Raw genomic sequence first — 12,054 nt, forward strand, 5'->3', positions numbered from 1 at the left:
TTATTATGGGGCGGGGGGATGATGTTGAGGCAGTGGCAGTTCCAATAACTCAGCATTTGTCTTATTTTTTTTCAGTGAATAAAAAAGAAGCTAACTTCTTAAGTATAGCTAAATTAAGTTTCTTAATTTGGAGAGTAGACTCTATGGCACTATAGTTCCTTGAGATCCCTTCTCTCCCCAAGTCCTCATGCATCAGGCTCCACTCAAAATCTCCAGGAATTTAGGAACCCAGAGCTGACAACCTTAATTACCACAAGGGAGATAAAAGTTCAGATCCCCAGTAAGCCATGAAGGTTATTGGTTTATGGACTAATTGCTCTCCTTCATACTCTCCTACTACATAGGGTTGTTGTAAGGATAAATGGAGAAGGGCAAGTTATGCACGCTACCCTGAACATTTTGGAGGAAAGGCAGAATAAAATTGTGATTAGGTGATATATTTTTGTTTCCGCAATGGGACTCTTCTTCCTTCTTATCCTTCTCTCCCCCCACCCAAGAACTGCCAATAAGCCCGGAGAAAGCTATTGCATCTCTTTAAAAGAAGTTCAACTCTGTGCACCCATCCAAAGCAGTCATTTTCTTCAGGGAAGGTGAACTCCAGGAGATCTCCACGTCCCACCTGGAGGTTGGCAACCCTATTTTACACCCCAGCGCAATGAAGTCCCATTTATGCCAGATCCGGCCCCCATAAGAAATTAATTCGATACCCCTGAAACCCTGTTACATTAGATATTTGCTATCTTTGCACTGGTTTGGGCTCCCTCTTCGTTAATTCTGCAGCAGTTTGTTGCATACCTCCAACCTTCGTTCCTTCGATCTAGCCAAAATATATTGGAATAAACAACGTGACAACGTGACATTCCAGACAAATACTAGCCATTTTTTAAAAAAAATGAGTTTTGATGACAGCTCCTTTAAAAACCCCAAAAAATTCGTACTGAAAATAATTTATCTCAACGTTGGAATAAATTTAGGTAGTTCTTAAAGTGCTCTTGGACTCTTGTTTTAATGTGTCAATAAGGCAACTCATTCGTTAAAAAAGGCTTTAAAAACCTTTGGGTGGTATATATTTTAACATTATGAAGGCTTAGGGTAACCAATCCCCAAATAGGACCAGCATTTCAACTGACCTCCAGACTACGGATATCAGTTCCCCTGGAGAAAACGGCAGCTTTGGACAACATACTCAGCTCTCTCTCTCCTTTAGACTCCATCTCTAAATCTTTATGAATTTCCAGCCTGGAGTGGCAACCTTAAATAGCTATACTATGGGAAAGGTTTGCGCTAGCGCAATGGCACGTAATTAATTCATGAACATTAGCGGAGTACGCAGAAAGTCTGTTAAATACAAGGGCAGCCGGCAACAGTTTTCTTGGCGCTGATGGGGAGATCGTCGTAACAGCACCGAGACCAACGGCAGAATGGAACGCTAACGCAATTTACATTCACGCACTTTAGAAGGGAGAGCGCCACCACTGGAAAGTGCGCACGCGCACCCCGTCGCCTCTATATTCTAGATCTTTCACTATGACGAAAGTGCCTATAAACTCGTAGAGAAAATCGAAGCCTCGATGTTAGAGAGCGCATGCGCACAGAGAACAATCGACTCCATTGATAAAGTACACCCCCCTCCCTCGAATGTTCCACGCGCTGCTCCCAGAAACCACGTTGAAGGACTCTCGCGCTTTCGCCCAGTTTCGGAGGCAGCGAGCGTGGAGTGCTCAGTAGTTCTCGCGCGATCCACGAGAGTGCTTCAAACAAAGGAGTCCCGTAGGTAAGTCTCGCGAGATCTGCACTATAGAGTGGGAGGGTCCCCCGTGAGTAGTTCTCGCGAGACGTGCGAGGGTGTATATATAAGAGGAGGTCGAAAGACGCGGGCTCCTTTTATCGGCGCGTTATTCCGTCCATTGTGAGTCTGTCCTGCGGTAGACTTATTCATCGTTTTCCTTCCCCGCCGTCCTTCCTCTGTGAATTTTGCTGAAGAGAAGGCGAAGGGAAACCCCCGTAAAGAACAACAGCAACATGGAGGATAGCAACATGGACATAGAGAACATGGGCTCCCTGCGGCCGCAGACCTTCCTTTTCGGTAACCGAGGGCAAAGATGGCCTGCCGGCTTCCTTGCTTCCCCCTCACCGCCTCTTTACTTCGACCCGCCTTTCGATAGGGTTGCAGAAATAGTCGGGACTGTTTGGCCCGAGGCCTAGGTGGGCCTTCCCACGTGGCGTGGGCTACGCGCGTGTCGTCCTTGACCTTGCTAGCTCCCGGTGGCGAGGCCTTTTTTGTCCTTTCTTAACGGGTTTCCCCCATTTCTGCTCGTCTTGAACGTAAGCCCCAAAGCTTTTAATGATGTCAGGGCAGGGGGAGGCATGGCCTGCCTGATACGTGTTCTCTTCAGGCAAGGGTTCCCTTTTCATTTAGGGTTGGATCTAAGCAATTATTTTTTTCCTCGCTGGGGAAAAGGGATGCATAGTGGGGGCTTCTTTTGACCACCACCGCAGATGCTGTTTCTGTGTATTGTCGGCTTTATGGATAAAGGGCATGTGGGAAGAAGCTGTAATAAGTGATACTGAGCACAAAGGCGTACAGGATCCCACTCTGGTTTAATTCACACATTTTTGTTATTGTGCCAGAAGAGTCATGTCTTGTTCCCTTTGGGAAAATCCTGTTGCCAGTTGTGGCTGTAGCTAGGAATGGGTGCAGTCTAATAGGAGAAACATTTTCTAGATTGTATGTGTTAAGATTGCCTTTTTTAGGCTTGCAAGATAGAATAACATCCGTGGAAAACTGGCATGCTAAGGAAAGCAGTTTTAGCCTGATTGCTGCCATGCTATGGTCCACAGAACTGTTCTTTTGTGCAGTAGTGTAGCCCAAACATAGATTTATCTGCCTGAAGAAAAATTTGGCCCAAGAAGAGACCCGTGTTAGTGGGGTGTAATGGAAAATTGTTGTGATGCTAATATTATAGAAGTGAGGGGAAAAAATACAGAAATGAATGGGCGGCCATGTGCGTAAGCTGGTGGTTCATGCTTTTCTTGTAAGCTGTAGATTACAGTAATACGTAACTGGCAACTTCTTTGTGACCTACAGGCATTTAGTGAAATTACATCCTGTGTTTCTGCCAACTCTGAAACAGGAGTCACTTTCACATTTGGCTCCCATACTTTTGAGAAGCCCTTTAGATGGAAGTTGCAGTCTAGTGAAAATGTTCTTAACTGGCACCTAATGAACTTTATTTGCCAAATTGTGTTTGCATGAGCTTGCACTAATTTGTAATCTAAACAGGCCAAAAACATTTTTAAAAAATTGTCAAAGATTTTTTTTTGTAGCATAGACAATATGGAAACTAAGACAGGCATTTGTTTCTGGTTTTAAAAATACCATTAAGTATTTTGAGTTTCTGCCTATAAATGGATCTAATATCAAATAGATGATGAATAGCATATAGATCTTTGCTTTTTGCAGGTTGTGAACTAAAGGCAGACAAGGACTATCACTTCAAGGTGAACGATGAAGAAAATGAACACCAGCTGTCATTGAGGACTGTAAGTTCTGTTTTCTGGAAAATCCTAAAAAAGCACTGTACATCTTCTCAAATACATAGGTAAAATGGGTGCATATCAATTAAATATTGTGGTATAAATGTAGATCAGGGGTGTTGAACTCATTTGTTATGAGGGCCAGATCTGACATAAATGAGACCTTGTTGGGCCAGGCCTAAGAGCCTCCTGGCGCAGAGTGGTAAAGCTTCAGTACTGCAGTCGGAGCCCTCTGCTCACGACCTGAGTTCGATCCCAGTGGAAGCTAGTTCAGGTAGCCTACTCCAGGTTGACTCAGCCTTCCATCCTTCTGAGGTTGGTAAAATGAGTTCCCAGCTTTTGCTGGGGGGAAAGTGTAGATGACTGGGGAAGGCAATGGCAAACCACCCTGTAAAAAGTCTGCCGTGAAAACATTGTGAAAGCAACATCACCCCAGAGTCGAAAAAGACTGGTGCTTGCACAGGGGACTACCTTTAGCTTTTGGGCCAGGCCATGTGTGTGCCTATATAAGATTAGGTAGCAGAAATATAAACTTTATAAAGGACACAAACAAAAATAAATTTTTTTTTTAAAAAAAACCTTAGAATAAAACATTAGCACTTGTTGATCTTGTTGAAGGTGCTTTCTCCAAGGGGATACCAAGAACGGGGGAAGGAAGCTTTCCTTTCTTCCCCAGGAGGAACCTCAGCCAATGGAGAAAATAGAGGTTTTGCTCTGTAGCTTCTGTATGATTGAGCAAGCCTGGCAAAGCAAGCTATGATGCAGAAGGAAGAAGACAACAGCTAGTTGCTTGGGGGCCTGAAAGGAGCCCTCCGGGCACCTGATTTGGCCCCCAGGCCATATGTTTAGCACTCCTGGTGTAGATTGTTCAGAAGCAGAATCTAGTTATTGATCTAATTATGGTGTGAAATTGTTTTCTGTGGCCCCAGAAGGTAGGACCAGAACGAATGGGTTGAAATTAAATCAAGAGTTTCCGACTCAACATTAAGAAGAACTTCCTGACCGTTAGAGCGATTCCTCAGTGGAACAGCCTTCCTCGGGAGGTGGTGGGCTCTCCTTCCTTGGAGGTTTTTAAACAGAGGCTAGATGGCCATCTGACAGCAATGAAGATCCTGTGAATTTAGGGGGAGGTATTTATGAGTTTTCTGCATTGTGCAGGGGGTTGGACTAGATGACCCCGGAGGTCCCTTCCAACTTTTATGATTCTATGACTTGGAATGCAGTTATGAATTCTATGCTTCTAGCTGAGGCCCACAAGAAAGAATTCATACAACAAAATTCTATTTAAGCCATTGGTGCGTGTTGCCAGTTGACTTTCTGGAGACCCTCAAATACATTTAGACGTGAAGAAATTCCCAATTTGAAATTGAGGTGTTTGTGAGCTGGGATACTGAGCAATTTTATGATTATAACATTGGTTTTAAAGAAAATCAAAGTTGCTTTTGCATGTTTAGGTTGGATGTTATTTTGAACAACTAAGTTTAAGTGCAGGCTTGGTTTATGTTGAACGATGGGTGCAGAAACTAAACATACAAACCTCAATTGTTACACAGGTCAGTTTAGGAGCTGGTGCTAAAGATGAGCTACATGTTGTTGAAGCAGAAGCATTGGATTATGAAGGCAACCAGATTGCTGTTACACTGGCATCCTTGAAAATGTCAGTGCAGCCCACGGTAAGGATGCTTGCTTCTCAAAAATGGTGGGGTTGGGATAGGTAGAGTCACAGGGCCGAAAAGCTTTCAGAAAATACAAACTGAAGCAGAGTTATATTCTTCTAAGATTGAAGTAAACTGCTTAGATGTAACTGTTATATTGCAACTGTATTCCAGTGTTAATTTTCTGTTAAATGTAATATAAACTAGCAATTTAACAATATGAAATGCATTTGTATCTTAGTAAGCCTCCATGTTTAGTAAATGTATGGTATTTAAAACAGTGTTTTTATTTTCTATAAGAAACTGCTAATATTTCCTGTACTTGAGAGCTGCCTGCAATGTAGCACATGTACCATGCTATCAGAGTGGTAGGATTTTTTGAAAATTGAAGAAAAGTTGAAGATTGGAAACAAATTTTGTAGTAAATAAAACCAAGTATTGTTGGGACAGAGGCAATCATATACAGCCCCAGTAGGTAGGATTTTCTGCATATCAAGTTAAACTTTATAATGCTGAAAACATGGAACTGTATTAAATTCACTGTTAACTGGTTAATAGTAAATTAGAAAATATTCTTGGATTCAGCCTTTTTAAAAATCTATGCAAGGCTGAAGGAGCTGGGAACTTCCTTGGAGCTTCAAAGAGTGAGGACAGATTGGGGAGAAAAGAGCTGTGGACTTGATTAAGGCTCTGGGTGGTGGGTGCGTTTTAGACTGTAAGTTTGGCAACCCTGTGTTAAAGGCTTATTTTAATTCCCAAGCTGTACTATGCTTGCACCAAAATATGCTTCATGCTCCAACTTGAATGAATGTATGTTTATCCAAGAAGTCTTTATGTATACTGCTAAGGGAATTTCTTTTGTTTCATGTTTTGGTTTACATGTGCTGTTTTAAACATTTCAGAAAAGTAATGTAGGAAGGTTTTATGCAAAACTGACAGTGCTACATGTTGCAAGCATGCCTTAGTTCTGAAGAACTACCATATACCCCTTTCCTTTGTCTGTAAGTGGCAAAAGCTGCATTTCTGACCTTGCATTCTGGACTTATTGTGGAATTGTTACCTGATGTTTTGAGCCATACTGGTAACTGGACTGTCTTTTTTAGATTAAAGCTTTTTAAAGCTTTGTTTCTTTCATTTTCAGGTTTCATTAGGAGGCTTTGAAATTACACCACCTGTAATCCTGCGGTTGAAATGTGGCTCTGGACCTGTCTATGTCAGTGGCCAGCATCTTGTGGGTATGAATTTGGCCTTTTTTGCTATATTAAGTCAAACCGTTTGCCACTTTTTGCAGAGGGTTGGAAAACTTCTCAGACTTATTGGTCTTACTTTGTGTCTTTTTAGCATTAGAAGAAGAGCCAGAATCTGAAGATGATGAAGAAGAAAAAGTTGTGAACACTTCAGCAAAGAGGCCCTCAAATGTGGCACTGAGTAAAGTTCCACAGGTAAACTTGGAAAAGTAGTGGTCACATGATCATCTTGGCTTTGCAATGGAAATTTTGCCTAAGTGTTTCTAATGATCAATAAGACAGCATTTGAAAATTGTGGGGGTGGATCCTACTACTCCACTGAACAAGATTTGAAGTCTTTCTCCAGGTTGAGGAAAGGTTGAGGGAGCTGGGGATGTGTAGCCTGGAGAGGAGGTGGCTGAGAGGTGATATGATCACCATCTTCAAGTACTTGAAGGGCTGCCATATAGAGGATGGCGTGGGATTGTTTTCTGTGGCCCCGGAAGGTAGGACCAGAACCAATGGGTTGAAATTAAATCAAAAGAGTTTCCGGCTCTTTTGAACTTCCTGACCGTTAGAGCGATTCCTCAGTGGAACAGGCTTCCTCGGGAGGTGGTGGGCTCTCCTTCCTTGGAGGTTTTTAAACAGAGGCTAGATGGCTATCTGACAGCGATGAAGATCCTGTAAATGTGGGGTAGGTATTTGTGGGTTTTCTTGCATTGTGCAGAAGGTGAACTAGATGACCCTAGAGGTCCCTTCCAACTCTATGATTCTAAGTTAAAGTACTTTCTTCCAACTTAATTTTATTTATATTATTTATAATCTGCCTTTCTTTCTAAGCCTCAGGGTGGGTAACACAGAATAAGTAAATGCAGTCAATGGGATGGGATGTCCAGTAAGTCAGATGATAAGATTAGGATATAAAAATTAAAACCTGAAACAAAGCATAAGTATTGATGTGGGGTATTAAAACATGCAGAAGCTATGCAGTAGGATCATACATGCAGCAAAAAATAGTATGTGATAGAGATGTTGTAGTATACAGCTAGTGTGGTGTAGTGGTGAACTCTAATCTTGAGAGCTGAGTTTGGTTCCCCACTCCTCCACATGATGATCTTGGCTTAGTCACTCTCTCAGCCCCACCTACCTTACAAGATGCCTGAGGTGGGGAGAGGAAGGGACAAGCAGACCATAAAAACCTGTTCTTCCATAATTTAGTTTTTGCCCTATATTCAAGTTTTGTTCTTAAAGCACTCAGGGGTGTGGAACTCATTTGCTGTGAGAGCCTGATCTGACATAAATGAGTCCTTGTTGAATTGGGCCGAGCCGTGCCGGGCCATATGTTTACCAATTTAAGATTAGGTAGTAGAGGTACAAGAACGCAGACAAACACATACATATTTTAAAAACTTAAAACATGCTTAAAACGCTTCACGTTTTCCTGGAAGACACATCTGTCCTTGATCCCTTCCAGTCCAGCTTCTGCCCTGGCCATGGGACGGAGACTGCTCTGGTCGCCTTCACAGATGGCCTTAGAAGGCACCTGGATCAAGGCGGATCAGTGCTGCTTTTAGATCTTTCAGCAGTGTTTGACATGGCTGACTACGATCTAATGACCCACTGCCTTGCCGACATTGGAGTTCGGGGGTGGCCTTACAGTGGTTTTCCGCCTTTCTCCGTGGTTGGGGACAAAGGGTGGCGATCGGTGAGCAGTCCTCCCTGTGTCACCCACTAGAGTGTGGTGTACCACAGGGAGCTATTATCTCACCAATGATGTTGACTGGATGCCACCCTTTCTATGGAGGCCCAGGTCACAGCTGTTGCACGGTCTGCCTTTTACCATCTCCGGCAGGCCAGGCAACTAGCACCCTTCCTGGTTCCTTGGGACTTAGCTACAGTGATCCATGCAATGGTTATTTCCAGGATGGATTACTGTAGCTCACTCTACGCAGGCTTGCCCTTGAGGGTGACCTGGAAACTCCAGCTGGTGCAGAGTGCGGCAGCACGATTGCGGACTGAATTACCTGTACAGGCGAGCAGTCGGCCCATGTTGCGCAGTCTGCGCTGGCTACTAATCGAGTACCAGATCCATTTCAAGGTATTAGTACTGACGTTTAAAACCTTGTGCGGCCTGGGATTGGCATACCTGAAGGACCGCCTCTCCCCATATGAGCCCCGGAGGTTATTACGTTCGGCCATGCAACATCTGACCATCCCTGGCCCAAAGGACGTCCGCCTTGCTTTGACCAGGGCCAGGGCTTTTTTGGCCCTGGCCCCAACCTGGTGGAATCAACTCCCTTTGGAGGTTTGGGCCCTCCTGGATCTGTTAGCATTCCGAAGGGCCTGTAAGACAGCTGTTCCGCCAGGTCTTTGGCTGAAGCAGGCGGGCGTCCTTATTTAGTTACACCATCTAACTGGCGTCCCAACACTGATTACCATCTGGATTGGAGGAAATCGGGCCGATATAGCTGGCATCTTCAGACACCTAAATTAAGTGTGTACCTTATCCTCGCTGCCTTAACTTACATTAAATCCAAGCTATTGGCTCAATTGTCAGTTGTCTTAAACTTATAACTTTTAATATGTTTTAATTGTTTAACTGTTTATCTATTGATGTATTGTTGGTTTTTAACTGTTTGATATGTTGGAATCTGCCCTGAGCCTTTATGGGAAAGGCCGGAATACAAATCCACATACATACATATATACATAAAAAATAAATAAATGTTAGAGCTTATTGTCTTGATGCTTTCTTTGTATTTCTCCCACGGGATCCAGGAAACTGGGCAAAGAAAGCTCTGGCTCTTTCCTTCCTTCGCCAGGGGGCTGGGGGTGGGGAGGAGCCTCAGTCAATAGAAGGAAGAGAGACTTGGCTCAGTAGCTCTGATGTGCAGTTGAGAGCCTGGCAAAGCAAGCTATTCCTCCCCAAGGGAGGAGCTTCAGCCAATGGAGAAAATAGAGGTTTTGCTCTTTAGCTCCTGTGCAATTGAGCAAGCCTTGCAAAGCAGGCTGTTATGCAGAAGGAAACAAGATATAGGGAGAAGGAAGCAGATGACAGCCAGTTGCTCGGGGGCCTGATTTGGCCCTGAAACTGCATGTTTGACCCCCCCCCCCCCCCCCGACTTACATTGTGATAAAGCCATGTTATTTTATAGAAAGCCCTCCTGAATAATTCAGATTTGTATAGTTGGGAAAATGCCAGGAAAGTGAGCCTTCCTGTTCTCATCAGGGAGGCCATTCCATAAGGTGGGGGCTACAGCAAATCTTGTCCATTTTCAAGGTGGCACCTGCAGAAGGACCTGCCCAAAGGACCACAAAACTTATTATGGAACATGGGGGAGAAGCAGTCGGATAGATATCAGGGTTCAAGGGCTTTATATGTGATAGTTGTTACATTGAACCGAACTGAATAGCAAATAACGTGATTTAGCAGCCAGGATGGTCTAAGGGCCCAGGGCACAAGTCCAGGGCCTTCACAGATCACAGGATCTTGTCAGCAGCCATCATAGTAATTGGGTCAAGTGGCCATTTCTCCCAGTAGAAGAGCCACTTAAATTGGAGGGAAGTTGGATCCTTTTAATCACATAATGTGTGTACAAAACCCAGAAATATTGATAGTTGACAGCGTAAGGAGTAGTTTAAAGTGACATTGGATCCACTGTGATACAATTATCTTGATTTATGTATGCTTCTTACAGAAAAAAGCAAAACTGTCAGAGGAAGATGATGATGATGAAGATGATGACGAAGATGATGATGAGTATGCCTTTCTAAATAACTTGTACAGAACTTGCACAAATCATAAAGTGTTTTTAGTTTTATGGAACATTAGCAGTATTAATGGGAAACACCATTTATAATAAATGGGGTATGCTGTGATGAATTTAAGCGTTATTTTAAATAAGTCCCAGTCAGGATTTGCATTGTGTTTCAGGAGCAGCAGGTTGCGTAAATCATAATTTCACTAGATAAAACTAGGATAAAACAGTTTTTCAATCCAGTAGTCCCTAATCTCATTCAGCATGGATTTTGAGAATAGACAGGCATTGGCATCACTATATGGTTGTCATGGGGTGCTGTGGCTAGTCGCAGAAATCCGGTATGTTCAAAGCCAAGCATTCTTACAAAAGTGGAGGCTGTTTTTTTCAGTTGGGTGTTCTCTGTGGACAGGGAACTCTGTTTCCTGGGCTCTTCTGAAACAACTCCTAGTGATCAGGAGAAAAGTTTTAATTGGCTCTTTGGGGGGAAAGCAGGTGGTCTCCACTGAACTTGCTGGCAGGCATTATGTTGGGAATAACAGAAGTAATGCTTTGTTTGAGAAATCTGAATTTGCTTCTGTTTGTACAGGTTATTGGCTGCAAACGGTAGACTGTAAATCTTTTCAATATAAAGCTGGAGAAGTGCATGTTTGAATGTTAGGATTATGTGGAATGTGTGCTGATTGCAATTTTGATTGTAGTGATGATGATGAGGAGGATGATGAAGAGGAAGTGAAGACTCCAGCAAAAAAAGTGAGTGATATATAACACAGTTGCTTCTCCTTTTTTAACTAAAAGCCTGCTAAAATTGCATCATTAGGTTATCGTGTTGGTATGTGGTAGAACAGCTAGATTTGAGTCCAGTAATGCCTTAGAGACCAACAAGATTTTGGGGTTAGGAGTCAAAGCTCCCTTTATCTGATGAAGGGAACTTTGATTCTTGAAAGCTGTAAGGGGTTACTGGATTTGAATCTACAGTATACCATAAGTATTCAGGCATAATTTTCAAAAAGCTGCAAATATGATCCAGACAAATAAACATTGCACTTTTATTGGTTCTTGGTTATGCCAGGCTTGAGTTCCAGAACTTTGTAAAATGGATGGTGGGTGGGTAGCTGTGCTGATCATTCAACTACATGCTTCAGTTAGAAAAAAACTTTTTCGCTTACTGTATGCTACAAGGAAGACCCCTTGGTGCAGAGTGGTAAGCTGCAGTACTGCAGTCCAAGTTCTGTTCACGACCTGATCCCAAGGGAAACTGGGTTCAGGTAGCTGGCTCATAGTTGACTCAGCCTTCCATCCTTCCAAGGTCAGTAAAATGAGTACCTAGCTCGCTGGGGGTAAAGTGTAAATGACTGGGTAAGGTAGTGGCAAACCATGAAAATGTTGTGAAAGCAACATCACCTTAGAGTCAAGAATGACTGGTGCTTGTAAAGGGGACTACATTTACCTTTATCCTACAAGGATTTGAAAATGTACTGGAGTAAAAAGATGGAGACAAACCAATTTATTTCGTTCTCAAATCTTGTATGATAAGATTTTTTTTTCCAATTGTGTTTTTCAGTTTTAGTGTCCCCTTCTGCTACAATTTCTGTTTTTATCAATTTTAATAAGCTTCTTTCTAGCTGAGCTGTGTGTTTCCACTTTTCATGCTTAGTTACTGGTTCCATTGATCTTTCTTTGTATATGCAAGGTATACTATCATCAGTGTCTCAGTTCTTTCAGTTGCTAGGTGTAGTGAGGGCTTGTGAAGGTCTCAAAGCAAACACTGCCGCTGCTGTATTTTCCCCACACTTTTCTCAGCCAACATTAAGGCAGGGAGAACATTGGGGGCCTTTGTGGTTCAGCTGCATGTCTTAGGGCTCTAAGAGTACTGTA

General features: G+C 43.0%; 1 protein-coding gene across 2 annotated transcripts in view; it reads left to right on the forward strand.

Annotated features, from left to right (window-relative positions):
• The first annotated feature begins 1,804 nt into the window (after nucleotides 1-1,804).
• NPM1 (nucleophosmin 1) overlaps nucleotides 1,805-12,054 on the forward strand; it is a 454,395-nt gene continuing 444,145 nt past the window's right edge. For both annotated transcript variants that reach the window (XM_060232836.1, XM_060232828.1), the window contains exons 1-7: nucleotides 1,805-2,086; nucleotides 3,464-3,543; nucleotides 5,091-5,210; nucleotides 6,334-6,427; nucleotides 6,534-6,634; nucleotides 10,117-10,178; nucleotides 10,878-10,929. In XM_060232836.1, the coding sequence (XP_060088819.1) occupies nucleotides 2,023-2,086; nucleotides 3,464-3,543; nucleotides 5,091-5,210; nucleotides 6,334-6,427; nucleotides 6,534-6,634; nucleotides 10,117-10,178; nucleotides 10,878-10,929 (573 nt within the window). In that variant the 5' untranslated portion in view covers nucleotides 1,805-2,022. The remainder of the gene's footprint in view (nucleotides 2,087-3,463; nucleotides 3,544-5,090; nucleotides 5,211-6,333; nucleotides 6,428-6,533; nucleotides 6,635-10,116; nucleotides 10,179-10,877; nucleotides 10,930-12,054) is intronic.

Source organism: Heteronotia binoei, chromosome 1, assembly GCF_032191835.1.
Source record: "Heteronotia binoei isolate CCM8104 ecotype False Entrance Well chromosome 1, APGP_CSIRO_Hbin_v1, whole genome shotgun sequence".
In the NCBI taxonomy this organism is placed as follows: domain Eukaryota; kingdom Metazoa; phylum Chordata; class Lepidosauria; order Squamata; family Gekkonidae; genus Heteronotia; species Heteronotia binoei.